Source organism: Salmo trutta, chromosome 26 (genome assembly GCF_901001165.1).
Source record: "Salmo trutta chromosome 26, fSalTru1.1, whole genome shotgun sequence".
NCBI classification, from domain to species: Eukaryota; Metazoa; Chordata; class Actinopteri; order Salmoniformes; family Salmonidae; genus Salmo; species Salmo trutta.
The window spans coordinates 39,357,652-39,376,448 of record NC_042982.1 but is presented as its reverse complement, the minus strand read 5'-3'; the positions used below and the strand labels follow the sequence as shown (position 1 = coordinate 39,376,448).

General features: G+C 45.8%; 1 protein-coding gene across 1 annotated transcript in view; it reads left to right on the top strand.

The window, feature by feature from the left end:
- Positions 1-18,797, top strand: part of lekr1 (Leucine-, glutamate- and lysine-rich protein 1) — a 52,945-nt gene that overhangs the window by 27,093 nt on the left and 7,055 nt on the right. The window contains exons 3-5 of the mRNA XM_029715909.1: positions 9,417-9,492; positions 11,413-11,676; positions 13,067-13,270. Coding sequence (XP_029571769.1) covers positions 9,424-9,492; positions 11,413-11,676; positions 13,067-13,270 — 537 coding nt within the window. The 5' untranslated portion in view covers positions 9,417-9,423. The remainder of the gene's footprint in view (positions 1-9,416; positions 9,493-11,412; positions 11,677-13,066; positions 13,271-18,797) is intronic.

Genomic DNA, 18,797 nt, shown 5'->3' with positions numbered 1-18,797 from the left:
CTGTTACTGGATCCTGGACTTCCTGACGGGCCGCCCCCAGGTGGTAAGGGTAGGTAACAACACATCTGCCACGCTGATCCTCAACGCAGGGGCCCCTCAGGGGTGCGTGCTTAGTCCCCTCCTGTACTCCCTGTTCACCCACGACTGCATGGCCAAACACGACTCAAAAAACATCGTTAAATTTGCTGACGACACATCCGGGGTTAGGCCTGATCGCCGACCAGAGACAGCCTATAGGGAAGAGGTCAGAAACCTGGCAGTGTGGTGCCAGGACAACAACCTCTCCCTCAAAAGCTGATCGTGGACTACAGGAAAAGGCGGGCCGAACAAGCTCCCTGTTAACATCGATGGGGCTGTAGTGGAGCGGGTCGAGAGATTCAAGTTCCTTGGTGTCCACATCACCAACAAACTATCATGGTCCAAACACACCAAGACAGTTGTGAAAAGGGCACGACAACTCTTATTCCCCCTCAGAAGACTGAAAAGATTTGGCATGGGTCCCCAGATCCTCAAAAAGTTCTACAGCTGCACCATCGAGAGCATCCTGACCGGTTACATCACCACCTGGCATGGCAACTGCTCGGCATGCTCGGCTGCTCGGCATAAGGCACAACAGAGGGTAGTGCGTACAGCCCAGTACATCACTGGGGCCAAGCTTCCTACCATCCAGGACCTATGTACTAGGCGGTGTCAGAGGAAGGCCCAAAAAATTGTCAAAGACTCCAGTTACCCAAGTCATAGACTATTCCCTCTGCTACCACACGGCAAGCGGTACAGGAGCGTCAAGTCTTGGACCAAAAGTCTCCTTAACAGCTTCTACCCCCAAGCCATGAGATTGCTGAACAATTAATCAAATGGCCACCCGGACTGTTTACATTGACACCCCCCCCCCCTGTTTTTACACTGCTGCTACTCGCTGTTTGTTATCTCTAGTCACTTTACCCCTACCTACATGTACAAAATAAGTCAACTAACCTGTAACCCCACACATTGACTCAGTACCGGTACCCCCTGTATATAGCCTGGTTATTGTTATTTTTATTGTGTTACTTTTTATTTTATTTTACTATTTTTACTTTAGTTTATTAAGTAGAAGTACTGCATTGTTGGTTAAGGGCTTGTAAGTAAGCATTTCACAGTATGGTCTACACCTGTTGTATTCGGAGCATGTGACAAATCAAATTTGATTTGATTTGATCTACTACGCTTTGTTTCGGGACAAACTGGATCACTCAGAGTTCCAATGCGGCAAATGTTTGCTTGCCGAGGATTACAGGCTTGAGCTGGCTTCCTTGATCACGCAGGTCGCCAGCCTACATAAGGAACTGTGGAAAACGCAGGGTTCAATATTTACCTTTTCTACGCCGGTGGCTGGACGACGTTCGCGCATGCTGGATGCATCTCCATCTTGTCGTTTGTCGTTATCCGATTGGCCGGTGTTGGCCAGAGTTCATTTGCCATCTGATAGCGGAGTCGAAGGAGCACAGCAAGAGGAGCAATCAACGATGGTCGCATGTCACAAGCCATGGAAGCCGAAGACAACGGCCAAACGCAAAGCAGCCTACACTCCCAGCCATTCTGGGAAGCGAGGGAGTGGGCGGATTTTCTCGTCTTTCTCGCCAGCCGTGATTTTGGGCTCCATGGTATGAAATGTGACTGTTCCAGGTGCAAAAACAATGTCCTATCCCGGAGCTCGATTAAATTACAAATGACATTACTAATCTGCTGCCGAATGTACTACGCCAGGACATGGACATCGATTCTATCATAGTCCATGTGGGTTTTAATGACATCATGAAGGGCAGCTCTGAACAGTTGAAACTGGATTTCAAAGAGCTGATTGACTCTCTGCTAGACAGTAATAAAATACCCATCCTATCTGGCCCTGTGCCCTCTCTGAATCACGGCATTGAATGCTTTAGAAGGAAACTGGCTACGTGATTATTGCAGCTCAATGGGTGTAACTTTTGTTGACAATTTCGATACCTTTTGGAAACAAAACACATTTTATCAGGAGAATGTGATCCACCCAAATCATTTGGGTTTCTCGATCCTTTCACAGCATTATAAGGCTGCGTTGAGACAATGACTTGTCAATGACCCAAACCCAGCTAAGTCAATCCCTACCATTGTGTCACTGAGTCATCATAATGCATTTTGGTACATTATACCAAGGGTGTCGGTAGACACAATGTAAGTAACCTAATTTATGTCCCTCTAACTACCCTGAATGCCTCTGCTGATCCTACAGCTATTATATGCAGCAATCATGCGCCTATGAACCAGATTTACGCTGTTAGCACTGAGGCGGTGTGCAGTTCACCCTGTGCTAACATAAATAACATGAGAACATCTACTTCTGTTAAGCTTCCCAGTAAAGCAATGAAAACAAGCAAGCATCTAATAAAAGTGCTCAAAATAGCCCTCGTTAACATATTTAGTTTAAGAAACAAGGTTCATGAAATTATAACTTGCTAGTAAGAGATGACATTCATATTCTGACTACCTCTGAGCAAAGCCAGTGTGTCTATGTATGTACAGTGAGGGAAAAAAGTATTTGATCCCCTGCTGATTTTGTACGTTTGCCCACTGACAAAGAAATGATCAGTCTATAATTTTAATGGTAGGTTTATTTGAACAGTGAGAGACAGAATAACAACAAAAAAATCCAGAAAACACATGTCAAAAATGTTATAAAATTATTTGTATTTTAATGAGGGAAATAAGTATTTGACCCCTCTGCAAAACATGACTTAGTACTTGGTGGCAAAACCCTTGTTGGCAATAAGAGGTCAGACGTTTCTTGTAGTTGGCCACCAGGTTTGCACACATCTCAGGAGGGATTTTGTCCCACTCCTCTTTGCAGATCTTCTTCAAGTCATTAAGGTTTCGAGGCTGACGTTTGGCAACTCGAACCTTCAGCTCCCTCCACAGATTTTCTATGGGATTAAGGTCTGGAGACTGGCTAGGCCACTCCAGGACCTTAATGTGCTTCTTCTTGAGCCACTCCTTTGTTGCCTTGGCCGTGTGTTTTGGGTCATTGTCATGCTGGAATACCCATCCACGACCCATTTTCAATGCCCTGGCTAAGGGAAGGAGGTTCTCAGCCAAGATTTCGCGGTACATGGCCCCGTCCATCGTCCCTTTGATGCGGTGAAGTTGTCCTGTCCCCTTAGCAGAAAAACACCCCCAAAGCATAATGTTTCCACCTCCATGTTTGACAGTGGGAATGGTGTTCTTGGGGTCATAGGCAGCATTCCTCCCCCTTCAAACACGGCGAGTTGAGTTGATGCCAAAGAGCTCCATTTTGGTCTCATCTGACCACAACACTTTCACCCAGTTGTCCTCTGAATCATTCAGATGTTCATTGGCAAACTTCAGACGGGCATGTATATGTGCTTTCTTGAGCAGGGGGACCTTGCGGGCGCTGCTGGATTTCAGTCCTTCACGGCATAGTGTGTTACCAATTGTTTTCTTGGTGACTATGGTCCCAGCTGCCTTGAGATCATTGACAAGATCCTCCCGTGTAGTTCTGGGCTGATTCCCCACCGTTCTCATGATCATTGCAACTCCACGAGGTGAGATCTTGCATGGAGCCCCAGGCCGAGGGAGATAGACAGTTCTTTTGTGTTTCTTCCATTTGCGAATAATCGCACCAACTGTTGTCACCTTCTCACCAAGCTGGTTGGCGATGGTCTTGTAGGCCATTCCAGCCTTGTGTAGGTCTACAATCTTGTCCCTGACATCCTTGGAGAGCTCTTTGGTCTTGGCCATGGTGGAGAGTTTGGAATCTGATTGATTGATTGCTTCTGTGGACAGGTGTCTTTTATACAGGTAACAAACTGAGATTAGGAGCACTTCCTTTAAGAGTGTGCTCCTAATCTCAGCTCGTTACCTGTATAAAAGACACCTGGGAGCCAGAAATCTTTCTGATTGAGAGGGGGTCAAATGCTTATTTCCCTCATTAAAATGCAAATCAATTTATAGCATTTTTGACATGCGTTTTTCTGGATTTTTTTGTTGTTATTCTGTCTCTCACTGTTCAAATAAACCTACCATTAAAATTATAGACTGATAATTTCTTTGTCAGTGGACAACGTACAAAATCAGCAGGGGATCAAATACTTTTTTCCCCTCACTGTAGATGACTCAAGACTATACATGTCAGCTACTACAGCGACTGAAATAACTGTAACACTTAACAAAGAGCTGCAGTTAGTTTCAGAATGGGTGGCAAGGAATAAGTTAGTCCTAAATATTTCTAAAACTAAAAGCATTGTATTTGGGACAAATCATTCACTAACCCCTAAACCTCAACTAAATCTTGTAATAAATGATGTGGAAATTGAGCAAGTTGAGGAGACTAAACTGCTTGGAGTAACCCTGGATTGTAAACTGTCATGGTCATAACATATTGATACAACAGTAGCTAAGATTGGGAGAAGTCTGTCCATAATGAAGTGTTGCACTCCCTTCTTAGCAGCACTATCACCATGGCAGGTCCTACAGGCCCACTTTTGTCTTACCTGGACTACTGTTCAGTCGTGTGGTCAGGGTCCACAAAGAGGGACTTAAGAAAATTGCAATTGGCTCAGAACAGGGCAGCAAGGCTGGCCCTTGGATGTACACAAAGAGCAAACATTTATAATATGCATGTCAATCTCTCCTGGTTTAAAGTAGAGGAGAGATTAACTTCATCACTACTTGTATTTGTGTGAGGTATTGACATGCACCGAGCTGTCTGTTTTAAACGACTAGCACACCGCTCAGACATGAGAGAGGTCTCTTCACAGTCCCCAAGTCCAGAACAGACATAGAGACTCCATGGAACTCTATTCCACATCAGGTAACTGATTTAAGCAGTAGAATCAGATTTAAAAAAACATATGGATTTAGTGTTGTAGATATGTGGCAGTGGAGTATGGGCCTGAGGGCACAAACTTAGTGTGTTGTGAATTCTATAATGAATATATTGTAATGTTTTTAAAATTGTACAACTGCCTTAATTTTGCCGGACCCCAGGAGGAGTAGCTGGTGCCTTGGCAGCAGCTAATGGGGATCTAGTTTGCCTAGTTAAATAAAGGTTAAAAAATATAGAATAATGGGGATCCATAACAAATACAAATACTAATTTGAGTGACAGCTAGTAAGATGCACATCATGCACCCACAGCAGAGCGAGAGAACAATATTTGCACATACTGTATGTGACACAGTACGCACTTTTAGGGGACCACTTTTCGTGAGCGCAACTTTAAAACTACTGGCTAAAAAGTATATAAAAGTACTAGAGAATCACTTTAAGTACACACTCATAATATCCTAATCTTATACTCTTCTAATGATGTGTCTGAAGCTCTTTGAATTTGGAGGTGAGTGTTCAACTGTATGTGGGAATGAGAGAGGGGGAGTGTGTGTGTGTGTGTGTGTGTGTGTGTGTGTGTGTGTGTGTGTGTGTGTGCGTGCGTGCGTGTTCTCCTCTCCCCTGCTATCTAAGATTTATACCGCTTCACGTCGCATCACTCAGACCAGCTGCTGAAATGACACGCACGTTCTTTTTTTCCATGACTGAAATGTTCTCCTCCTATCTATCCTTCCATCTCCCTCACTCTCCCTCACTCTCTGGGGAGAAGGAGCATGTTCTATCTATTTATTATCTTTACACAGTCTGACATATTGAGAGGATCATCAAATGTGTGCGTGTACAAATATTATGAAGCCCTTTGGGTTGATGCAACATGACAGATATGGATACTATGTCTGGGGGCCTAGCTAAGAGCTCTTACTCTTTAACAGCCGGGTTCAAATGGTGTGATGTTAGCTTTTGTGGAGGGTTGAACCTGCTAGACGTTAGCTTGTGTGTTGTCTAACGTCACCATCGTCTGTCGAGGCTCGGATGTTATGTCTTTCTGAGGTATTTGGGCTATTTGTTTGTTTGCGTCTTTCCGTCTTAGGTGTGTGTGTGTGTGTGTGTGTGTGTGTGTGTGTGTGTGTGTGTGTGTGTGTGTGTGTGTGTGTGTATATGTGTATGTGTTTCTGTCTTGCACTATCCGTCACACACCTCTGGGGGGTGAGTAAGGCCCACAGTAAATCTTGTAATTTGGTATATGACTGCTACAGGCTTCCTCACACTCTGTAACATGATAACGATAAAATCTAGACAAAAAAGACTTACGACAATGATAATGCAAAAAAACGGATATGTGGTTGTGCAACCGATGTTGGAGATAAACTGACTAAGGCAGCAGAACTTGGCTGGCCTGTCAATCCAGTGTGTATGAATTACTATGATGATAGTATGCATTAGGTATTACTGTGATTATAGTGTCCAGTGTGTATGTATTACTGTGATTATAGTATTCTGTATGTATTACTGTGATTATAGTGTCCAGTGTGTATTACTGTGATTATAGTATTCTGTATGTATTACTGTGATTATAGTGTCCAGTGTGTATTACTGTGATTATAGTATCCAGTATGTATTACTGTGATTATAGTATCCTGTATGTTTTACTGTGATTATAGTGTCCAGTGTGTGTAGTACTGCGATTATAGTATCCAGTGTGTATTACTGTAATTATAATATCCAGTGTGTATTACTGTGATTATAGTATCCAGTATGTATTACTGTGATTATAGTATCCAGTATGTATTGCTGTGATTATAGTATTCAATGTGTATTACTGTGATTTTACTATATCAAGGTAAAAGGCAAACATTGGAACAGCGTCACAGCTGGAGGATTCCGTTTGTTTGTTTATGTCTGATTCGCTCGCTGTCTGAGTACTAGGTCCACACACACACACACACACACACACACCAACACACACACACCTGCTTTTCTGAACATTAGGTCCCTGCATCTCAGGAACGCTGGGAGGGAAAACCTGGTGGATTGGAGCGGATTAGAGAGCAGTTTCCCATTGTCGGGTCACCCATACTGAGGAGGACACAGTGACCTCTGAACCCTTCCTGGGAGACTGGGGATTAGCCCTGACTGTTCTGGCATTCTGGCACACATTTAACACACACACACATGCACATACACACGCTGACACACACACATGCACACAGCTCTAATTGTCTCCTCAGAGCTTTATGATAGTGTTGGTTTAGCTGTGAGGGTTGTTTGTGTGCTATTTGGACGGATTTCTCCATGGTGATGGCTTGGTTTTGTTTTTCAGAAATGTGCCTGTCCCCTTGGGCAAACATTCCACCATTTTAGTTGTTCCTACCAGATGGATGACAGTCTGTCTCTATGACCTCAAACCAGTCATGAATATAAACGTCTGATATTTTTTGACAGTTTAATCTACGCTGAACAAAAATGTAAACGCAACATGCTACAATTTCAGAGATTTTACAGTTACAGTTCATATAAGGAAATCAGTCAATTTAAATCAATTCATTAGGCACTAATCTATGGATTTCACATGACTGGGAATACAGATATGCATCTGTTGGTCACAGATACCTTTAAAAAGGGGTGTGGATCACAAAACCAGTTATTATTTTTATTTTTGTATTTCTTTTTTATTTAACCTTTATTTAACTAGGCAACTCAGTTAAGAAACATGTTTTATTTACAATGACGGCCTACCAGAATGCCTGTGGGGATGGGGGCCAGGATTAAAATAAAAAATCTAATAAAAATATAGGGCAAAACACACATCACGACAAGAGAGACACCACAACACCACATAAAGAGAGACCTAAGACAACAACATAGCATGGCAGTAACATGACAACACAGCAAGGTAGCAACACAACATGGCAGCAGCACTACATGGTAGCAGCACAAAACATGGTACAAACATTATTGAGCACAGACAACAGCACAAAGGGCAAGAAGGTAGAGACAACAATACATCACGTGATGCATCATGCAGCACGACACATCTCCTTCACATAGAGTTGATCAGGCTGTTGGTTGTGGCCTGTGGAATGTTGTCCCACTCCTCTTCAATGGCTGTGTGGAGTTGCTGGATATTGGTGGGAACTGGAACACGCTGTAGTACACGTAGATCCAGAGCATCACAAACATGCTCAATGGGTGACATGTCTGGTGAGTATGCAGGCCATGGAAGAACTGGGACATTTTCAGCTTCCAGGAATTGTGTACAGATCCTTGCGACATGGGGCCGTGCATTATCATGCTGAAACATGAGGTAATGGTGGTGGATAAAATGCAATTGTGTTTGTTGTCCGTAGCTTATGCCTGCCCATACCATAAACCCACCATGAGGCATTCTGTGAGGACGACAAGCACGCAGATGAGTTTCACTGAGACGGTTTTTGACAGTTTGTGCAGATATTCTTCGGTTGTGCAAACCCAGTTTCATCAGCTGTCTGGGTGGCTGGTCTCAGACGATCCTGCCGGTGAAGAAGCAGGATATCTAGGGCCTGGCCTTGCGTGGTATCACGTGGTCTGTGGTTGTGAGGCGGGTTGGAAGTACTGCCAAGTTCTCTAAAACACAAGGTGCACCTGTGTAATGATCATGCTGTTTAATCAGCTTCTTGATATGCCACACCTGTCAGGTGGATGGATTATCTTGGCAAAGGAGAAATGCTCACTAACATGGATGTAAACACATTTGTTCACAAAATGTGTAAGAAATAAGCTTTTTGTCCATATGAAACATTTCTGGCCTCTTTTATTTCAGCTCATGAAACATGGGACCAACACTTTACATGTTGCGTTTATATTTGAGTTCAGTATAGTAGTTATGTTATGTTGTTGAGGAAAGTGTAGTGTTTAATACTTCTAGATTCTCCAACCAGTAATAATCAATGCGTGGTGATGTCATGTTTAGTAGACAGGGAGTTACGTTGTGTTGACTCACTGTGTTTTCAATGTGAGATTTGATATTGTTGTATTAATGTTGTATTAACATTGTATTAATGTTGTATCGATGTTGTATCCACGTTGTATCAACGTATTAATGTTTTATTAACGTTGTATCGATGTTGTATTAATGTAGTATCGATGTTGTATTGACGTTGTATTGATGTTGTATTGACGTTGTATTGATGACGTATTGATGTTGTATCGATGTTGTATTGACGTTGTATAGACGTTGCATTGACGTTGTATTGATGTTGTATTGATGTTGTATTGATGGCGTATCGATGTTGTATAGACGTTGTATTGACATATCGATTTGTATCGATGTCGTATTAACGTTGTATAGACGTTGTATTGATGTTGTATTGACGTTGTATTGATGTCGTATCGATGTTGTATAGACGTTGTATTGACATATCGATTTGTATCGATGTCGTATTAACGTTGTATAGACGTTGCATTGACGTTGTATTGATGTTGTATTGACGTTGTATTGATGTTGTATTGACGTTGTATTGATGTCGTATCGATGTCGTATTAACGTGGTATGTCTGTTTTATTGATGTTGACAGTGAGAGGATGATGGAGTCCCATCGTAAAGCCTTGACCAAGATGGAGGATGACTACAGACAGGAGCTTCCCTTCAAGGTACACTGTGGTTCTTATAGTCTAGGATAACTTCATCTCCTAGTCTTCCTCCCTTCCTTCAGCAACTCAGAATTGCCTCAGCAGATACAAAGTCCCATGTTTTAAATAAATGCAGAAAACCATTCTAATCCAAGTCAGAGGAGGTGGTGATATTATCTTGATGACAGACCACCAGTCCAGTCACTCTCACACCAAGCTCTCTGTGCAGTGAAGACACGACACACCCCCACGGCTGAAATGTGTGTTGTATTTGTTTTATTGGTCTTATCCCCTACGCCAGTCTGGTGGTGGGGGTTAGGGAGGGTTAGTGAGGTTTCAGCCTCAGCACGGCAGAATTACCAAGTCTTCTGATTCCCAGAAAATTACACTGCTCTCCCTCCAGTTTCCTGTCCCCCACACAGACACTCACCCAGAGAGAAGGAAGTGGTCTCTCTCTCTCTCTCTCTCTCTCTCGCACACATTTTCACACACTCACTTACTCACGCAAACACACACACTCCACCCGTGTCCCTCACACGGACATGTACCCAGAGAGAAGGAAGTGGTCTCTCTCTCTCTCTCTCTCTCTCTCGCACACATTTTCACACACTCACTTACTCACGCAAACACACACACTCCACCCCTGTCCCTCACACGGACATGTACCCAGAGAGAAGGAAGTGGTCACGCAAAGTCCCTCACACACCCACCCAACCCACCCAACCCACCCAACCCACCCAACCCACCCAACCCACCCAACCCATGCCCCCTGTACTCAAAGAGAAGTAAGCAGTCTGTCATTCCTACACATACTGTGCTGTACATACACCCAACCCATGCCCCTGTACTCAAAGAGAAGTAAGCAGTCTGTCATTCCTACACATACTGTGCTGTACATACACCCAACCCATGCCCCTGTACTCAAAGAGAAGTAAGCAGTCTGTCATTGATACACATACTGTGCTGTACATACACCCAACCCATGCCCCCTGTACTCAAAGAGAAGTAAGCAGTCTGTCATTCCTACACATACTGTGCTGTACATACACCCAACCCATGCCCCTGTACTCAAAGAGAAGTAAGCAGTCTGTCATTCCTACACATACTGTGCTGTACATACACCCAACCCATGCCCCTGTACTCAAAGAGAAGTAAGCAGTCTGTCATTGATACACATACTGTGCTGTACATACACCCAACCCATGCCCCCTGTACTCAAAGAGAAGTAAGCAGTCTGTCATTCCTACACATACTGTGCTGTACATAGGCAGTTGCATACAGACACACTCACTATGTACACACACTCTCTCACACACACTCGCCCCACCCCAGTGCCCTGACACGCAGCCTCTGATCTCTCCTGCGCTTTGAAAAATATGGTGGCCTTGGCCAAGCCTGACTAAAAATACATTACATGCCACCAGGCCCCTTGTTGTTTTTCCATAACAGCCACAACAATAGTTTTTATATCCCCAAGAATTCAATATTTCACTGCCCACTTCTGGTGAGAACGGCCCATCTGTGTCAAAACACTCAAGTCAATGCAGCACTCTGTGACAATCTTTTTTTTGAGCGCGAGCTCTCTCAATTTTCTCCTCGGCAAATAAAACAACTGAAAGAACTGCCAAATCAGAGTAAAAGAATGAGAGAGAGGGGGTTAGGGGAAAATAGGTGGGTGGAGAAGGAAAGAGATGAGCAGAGGGACTGTTTTCTCTACTTTGGTGTCCATCACTCAGCTATTTCACGCCAAGCTGAGTATACAGCCTATAATGTTTGTGTCATTCCAGTGCGTGTGTGTGTGTGTGTGTGTGTGTGTGTGTGTGTGTGTGTGTGTGTGTGTGTGTGTGTGTGTGTGTGTGTGTGTGTGTGTGTGTGTGTGTGTGTGTGTGTGTGTGTGTGTACAGGTGCTTGTTGTAAAGTCTTATATGTCCACATCCCCAGCTACAGGCGGCTCTGGAGGAGCAGAGGACCCAGAATGCCGTGCGTCTGAAGGAGCAGGAAGAGGAGCTAAAGAGGGAGGCGGGGTTAGAGCTGGTGATTGACAGGGAGAAGAGTCGGGAGCTGCTGCTGCAGTACCAGAGAGAGAAGGAGCAGGTGCTGCTACAGTACCAGAGAGAGAAGGAGCAGCTGCTGCTGCAGTACCAGAGAGAGAAGGAGCAGCTGCTGCTGCAGTACCAGAGAGACAAGGAGCAGTGGCAGAGGAAGGTAACAGTTGCAGTGCTATAGAGATGGTTACTGCCTTCTGTGTATGTTGTACCAATCACAGTCCTGAAAGGAGTAGTCAATTCCATTTAACTATCACTGCTGTCTCTCTTTCCCTCTCTCTGTCCCCCCTTAGTTCTAGTATTTATTTGAATGTTGGAGAGATGTCAGACAGACACAGTCAAGCAGCGAGTAACACAGGGGGCTCCAGGTCTGCAGACAAGCACAATGTTCTGAGAACAAGATTGAACAGAATGTCCCTCTTTTTCTCCCTGTCTATCTGTCTTTCTGTCTCCCTGTCTATCTCTGTCTGTCTCTGTCTCTGTCTCCCTGTCTCTGTCTCCCTGTCTGTCTGTCTCCCTGTCTATCTCTTTCTCCCTGTATATCTGTCTCCCTGTCTATTTGTCTCCCTGTCTATCTGTTTTTCTGTCTCCCTGTCTATCTCTGTCTGTCTCCCTGTCTCTGTCTCCCTGTTTCTGTCTCCCTGTCTATCTGTCTTCCTGTCTATCTGTCTCCCTGTCTATCTGCCCTCCAGGAATTAGGCTGTGACTCCCTGTCTATCTGCCCTCCAGGAATTAGGCTGTGACTCCCCTTTGTGTGTGTGTGTGTGTGTGTGTGTGTGTGTGTGTGTGTGTGTGTGTGTGTGTGTGTGTGTGTGTGTGTGTGTGTGTGTGTGTGTGTGTGTGTGTGTGTGTGTGTGTGTGTGTGTGTGTGTGTGTGTGTGTGTGTGTGTGGCTCTGGTATTCACTGGTAGGAGGGCTATGCAGGGTGGAGGCTCCACTGATTCAGAAGTGATACCTCTGTGGGCCTGAGGCTGGTACAGGATAGACTGCACACATACACGTACACACTGCACACACACAAACGGGAGAAGATGAAGAGACTGAGCGAAATAGACAGTCTCAGATAGACAGACATACAGAGTGGTAGAGACTGAGCGAAATAGACAGTCTCAGATAGACAGACATACAGAGTGGTAGAGACTGAGCGAAATAGACAGTCTCAGATAGACAGACATACAGAGTGGTAGAGACTGAGCGAAATAGACAGTCTCAGATAGACAGACATACAGAGTGGTAGAGACTGAGCGAAATAGACAGTCTCAGATAGACAGACATACAGAGTGGTAGAGACTGAGCGAAATAGACAGTCTCAGATAGACAGACATACAGAGTGGTAGAGACTGAGCGAAATAGACAGTCTCAGATAGACAGACATACAGAGTGGTAGAGACTGTGTGCCTTCCCAGCTGTCCTGATGGAGTAAAACTTGTGAAACTCCCAAACGCTTGTCTAATGGTCAGTGCTGTCAACTCGGGACTATTGCTGTTCTTTGTTTGTCTGTTCTAGGTAATACATCTCTATGATGTGTATATTTCTTTGTCTCTCTCTAGCTGTCCTCCCAGGTCCACTCAGCCACACAGGAGCTCAGAGAGGAGGTGCAGAGACTGAGGGAGGTGCAGGAGGAGAGGAGCACTAAAGAGGAGAGGCTACAGCGTGCACTACAGCACTCCCAGCAACAGGGGGCGCTAGAGCTGAGCCAGGCCAGAACAGAACTGCAGCTACTGAGAGGAGAGACCACTGGACTACAGGATGAGGTGAGATAGAAGAGAGAGAGAGAGAGAGAAGGGGAGAGAGATGGAGAGCAAGAGAGAAGGGGAGAGAGAAGGGGAGAGAGATGGAGAGAGAGAGAGAGGGGCAGGGGAGAGAGATGGAGAGAGAGCGAGAGAAGGGTTAGAGAGATGGAGAGAGAGAGAGAAGGGTTAGAGAGATGGAGAGAGAGAGAGAAGGGGAGAGACATGGAGAGAGAGAGAGAGAGATAGAGAGAGAGAGAAGGGGGGAGAGAGAGAGAGAAGGGTTAGAGAGATGGAGAGAGAGAGAGAAGGGGAGAGACATGGAGAGAGAGAGAAGGGGAGAGAGATGGAGAGAGAAGGGGAGAGAGATGGAGAGAGAAGGGGAGAGAGAGAGAAAGGGAGAGAGAGAGAGAGAGAGAGAAGGGGGAGAGATGGAGAGACAGAGAGAGGGGGAGATGTTGAGGCTTGACAAGACAGAATCTTGAATTCACAGTAATGCTACTGACTTCCAATTCTACAACAGTTTCAAATCTCCTTTCTTCACCCAATAAATGTCCTCCCCAGAAACCCTATCCCTAGAAATGGTCATAAAACATTCCCAATTCATTACAGTAGTCCACTCCTGCAGACTGATATCTGAGTCTGGGGTAGCCCCTAGATGAGACAGAGAGACTGAGAGACACAAACAGAGACAGAAAGAGACAGTGAAAAGAGAACATTTGTGGTGTAAGAGAGATATAATGTGTCAGAAAGGGAGGGAGGGATAAACAGAGACACTCTGTCAGGCTGCTGTGTGTGTTGACACGCAGGCCACTGTCTCGGGGGGGAGAGGGGTAGTCTGAGGCTGCAGTCACGACACCCCTCAGCTGTCTGAGTCTGTTATAGACACACACACACACACAGACCTCTTCCTCATCTTGTACTCAAAGCACATCGCCTAGTTCCCAGGTCATCACATCGATCCCCCTGTCTTCTCCTCTCTCCTGCTTTCCATTGATTTTTGCCTTGCTTGCATCTGCCTCACTCTCTCCATTGTCCTTTCTCAGCCCTCTATCCTTGTCTTCCTCTCCTCCCTTGAGTCCAACCACCACCTCTGTGACTCCTCCCCTGATCCACCACCTCTGTGACTCCTCCCCTGAGCCACCACCTATCAGACTCCCTCTTCTCCCCTGAGCCACCACCTATCAGACTCCTCCCCTGAGCCACCACCTATCAGACTCCCTCTTCTCCCCTGAGCCACCACCTATCAGACTCCCTCTTCTCCCCTGAGCCACCATCTATCAGACTCCCTCTTCTCCCCTGAGCCACCATCTATCAGACTCCCTCTTCTCCCCTGAGCCACCACCTATCAGACTCCCTCTTCTCCCCTGAGCCACCACCTATCAGACTCCCTCTTCTCCCCTGAGCCACCACCTATCAGACTCCCTCTTCTCCCCTGAGCCACCATCTATCAGACTCCTCCCCTGAGCCACCATCTATCAGACTCCCTCTTCTCCCCTGAGCCACCTCCTCTCAGACTCCCTCTTCTCCCCTGAGCCACCATCTATCAGACTCCCTCTTCTCCCCTGAGCCACCATCTATCAGACTCCTCCCCTGAGCCACCACCTATCAGACTCCCTCTTCTCCCCTGAGCCACCATCTATCAGACTCCTCCCCTGAGCCACCACCTATCAGACTCCCTCTTCTCCCCTGAGCCACCACCTATCAGACTCCCTCTTCTCCCCTGAGCCACCTCCTCTCAGACTCCCTCTTCTCCCCTGAGCCACCACCTATCAGACTCCCTCTTCTCCCCTGAGCCACCATCTATCAGACTCCCTCTTCTCCCCTGATCCACCACCTATCAGACTCCCTCTTCTCCCCTGAGCCACCACCTATCAGACTCCCTCTTCTCCCCTGAGCCACCTCCTCTCAGACTCCCTCTTCTCCCCTGAGCCACCATCTATCAGACTCCCTCTTCTCCCCTGAGCCACCATCTATCAGACTCCTCCCCTGAGCCACCACCTATCAGACTCCCTCTTCTCCCCTGAGCCACCATCTATCAGACTCCCTCTTCTCCCCTGAGCCACCTCCTCTCAGACTCCCTCTTCTCCCCTGAGCCACCACCTATCAGACTCCCTCTTCTCCCCTGAGCCACCATCTATCAGACTCCCTCTTCTCCCCTGAGCCACCACCTAAGACTCCCTCTTCTCCCCTGATCCACCACCTATCAGACTCCCTCTTCTCCCCTGAGCCACCATCTATCAGACTCCCTCTTCTCCCCTGAGCCACCACCTATCAGACTCCCTCTTCTCCCCTGAGCCACCACCTATCAGACTCCCTCTTCTCCCCTGAGCCACCACCTATCAGACTCCCTCTTCTCCCCTGAGCCACCACCTATCAGACTCCTCCCCTGAGCCACCACCTATCAGACTCCCTCTTCTCCCCTGAGCCACCTCCTCTCAGACTCCCTCTTCTCCCCTGAGCCACCACCTATCAGACTCCCTCTTCTCCCCTGAGCCACCATCTATCAGACTCCCTCTTCTCCCCTGATCCACCACCTATCAGACTCCCTCTTCTCCCCTGAGCCACCACCTATCAGACTCCCTCTTCTCCCCTGAGCCACCTCCTCTCAGACTCCCTCTTCTCCCCTGAGCCACCTCCTCTCAGACTCCCTCTTCTCCCCTGAGCCACCATCTATCAGACTCCCTCTTCTCATGACTTAGAAAGGCACACACCTGTCTATATAAGGTCCCACAGTTGACAGTGCATGTCAGAGCAAAAACCAAACCATGAGTTCTGACTAAACTTGAAATATTGTTAATTATCAGGTTTCCTATTGAAATATTGAGTGCTAGGGTCTACACCAGAAGTTAATGGTTATCTGTAGGAGGAATGTAATGAGTAAAGGAAAGGCAGTCACATGTGGCAGGTACTGATAAGGATGGAGAGATGTGGTTTAGTGAGGAAGGGGGTCGAGGTCAGGTCACATTAAGGGAGAAGGAACAGTTTATGGCCTGCATCACTTCATTTCCTGCCTAGCAACAAAGATGAAATGTTTAGAGAGAAAGAGGACGTCACCCAAATTGGGGTATATATACTACCACTGGTGGAGCCATGTCTTTGTCTTATGCAGCTGTATGACCCAATGGGTGAATAAACTTGGTTTAAGCTTCACGAAGCGTCCGTGAGTTTTACTAGGTTAATTTAGAACCTAACACGTCGAAGGAATTGTTCGTAAAGTTCAGAGACAGGATTGTGTCGAGGCACAGATCTGAGGAAAGGTACCAAAACATTTCTGCAGCATTGAAGGTCCCCAAGAACACAGTGGCTTCCATCATTCTTAAATGGAAGAAGTTTGGAACCACCAAGACTCTTCCTAGAGCTGGCTGCCTGGCCAAACTGAGGAATCGGAGGAGAAGGGCCTTGGTCAGGGAGGTGACCAAGAACCCGATAATCACTCTGACAGAGCTCCAGAGTTCCTCTGTGGAGATGGGAGAACCTTCCAGAAGGACCACCATCTCTGCAGCAATCCACCAATCAGGCCTTTATGGTAGAGTGGCCAGACGGAAGCCACTCCTCAGTAAAAGGCACATGACAGCCCGCTCTGAATTTGCCAAAAGGCACCTAAAGACTCTCAGCCCATGAGAAACAAAATTCTCTGGTATGATTAAACTAAGATTGAACTCTTTGGCTTGAATGCCAAGTGTCACATCTGGAGGAAACCAGGCAAAGCTCATCACCTGGCCAATACCATCCCTACGGTGAAGCATGGTGGTGGCAGCATCATGCTGTGGGGATGTTTTTCAGTGACAGGGAGACTAGTCAGGTTTGAGGGAAAGATGAATGGAGCAAAGTACAGAGAAATCCTTGATGAAAACCTGCTCCAGAGTGCTCAGGACCTCAGACTGGGGCAAAGGTTCACCTTCCAACAGGACAATGACCCTCAGCACACAGCCAAGACAATGCAGGAGTAGATTGGGGACAAGTCTCTGAATGTCCTTGAGTTGCCCAGCCAGAGCCCGCACTTGAACCTGATCAAACATCTCTTGAGAGACCTGAAAATACAGCACGAGTCAAAGGTTTGGACACACCTACTAATTCCAGGATTTGTCTTTGTTTTTACTATTTTCCACATTGTAGAATAATAGTGAAGACATCAAAACTATGAAATAACACATATGGAATCATGTAGTAACCAAACAAGTGTTCAACAAATGTCACGGTTGTCGAAAGGAGGAGCGGACCAAAGTGCAGCGTGTGTGTCGTTCCACATTTTATTTACACTGTGAAACTATGCAATACATAAATAAACTGAATGATTAAAACAACAAATCGTGCCGCAGATGTGAAACATACACAGACTCAAAGATAATCTCCCACAAACCCAGGTGGGACAAACACCAACTTAAATATGACCTCAAATTAGAGACAACGATGACCAACTGCCTCTACTTGGAGATCATCTCAAACACGCCCTGACCTACTCTACCATAGAAAATAACAGCTTACCATGGTCAGGACGTGACAACAAATCAAAACATATTTTATATTTGAGATTCTTCAAAGTAGCCATCCTTTGCCTTGTGATGGCACACTGTGGTATTTCACCCAGTACATATGGGAGTTTATCAAAATGTGATTTGTTTTCAAATTCTTTGTGGATTTGTGTAATCTGAGGGAAATATGTGTCTCTAATATAGTCATACATTTGCAGGAGGTTAGGAGGTTGTGTTATTGACTGTACGTTTGTTTATGTGTAACTCTGTGTTGTTGTTTTTGTCGCACTGCTTTGCTTTATCTTGGCCAGGTCGCAGTTGTACATGAGAACTTGTTCTCAACTGGCCCACCTGGTTAAATAAAGGACTTGTTCTCAACTGGCCTACCTGGTTAAATAAAGGACTTGTTCTCAACTGGCCTACCTGGTTAAATAAAGGACTTGTTCTCAACTGGCCACCTGGTTAAATAAAGGACTTGTTCTCAACTGGCCACCTGGTTTAATAAAGGACTTGTTCTCAACTGGCCTACCTGGTTAAATAAAGGACTTGTTCTCAACTGGCCTACCTGGTTAAATAAAGGACTTGTTCTCAACTGGCCACCTGGTTAAATAAAGGACTTGTTCTCAACTGGCCACCTGGTTAAATAAAGGACTTGTTCTCAACTGGCCACCTGGTTAAATAAAGGACTTGTTCTCAACTGGCCACCTGGTTAAATAAAGGACTTGTTCTCAACTGGCCACCTGGTTAAATAAAGGACTTGTTCTCAACTGGCCACCTGGTTTAATAAAGGACTTGTTCTCAACTGGCCTACCTGGTTAAATAAAGGACTTGTTCTCAACTGGCCTACCTGGTTAAATAAAGGACTTGTTCTCAACTGGCCACCTGGTTAAATAAAGGACTTGTTCTCAACTGGCCACCTGGTTAAATAAAGGACTTGTTCTCAACTGGCCACCTGGTTAAATAAAGGACTTGTTCTCAACTGGCCTACCTGGTTAAATAAAGGACTTGTTCTCAACTGGCCCACATGGTTAAATAAAGGACTTGTTCTCAACTGGCCTACCTGGTTAAATAAAGGA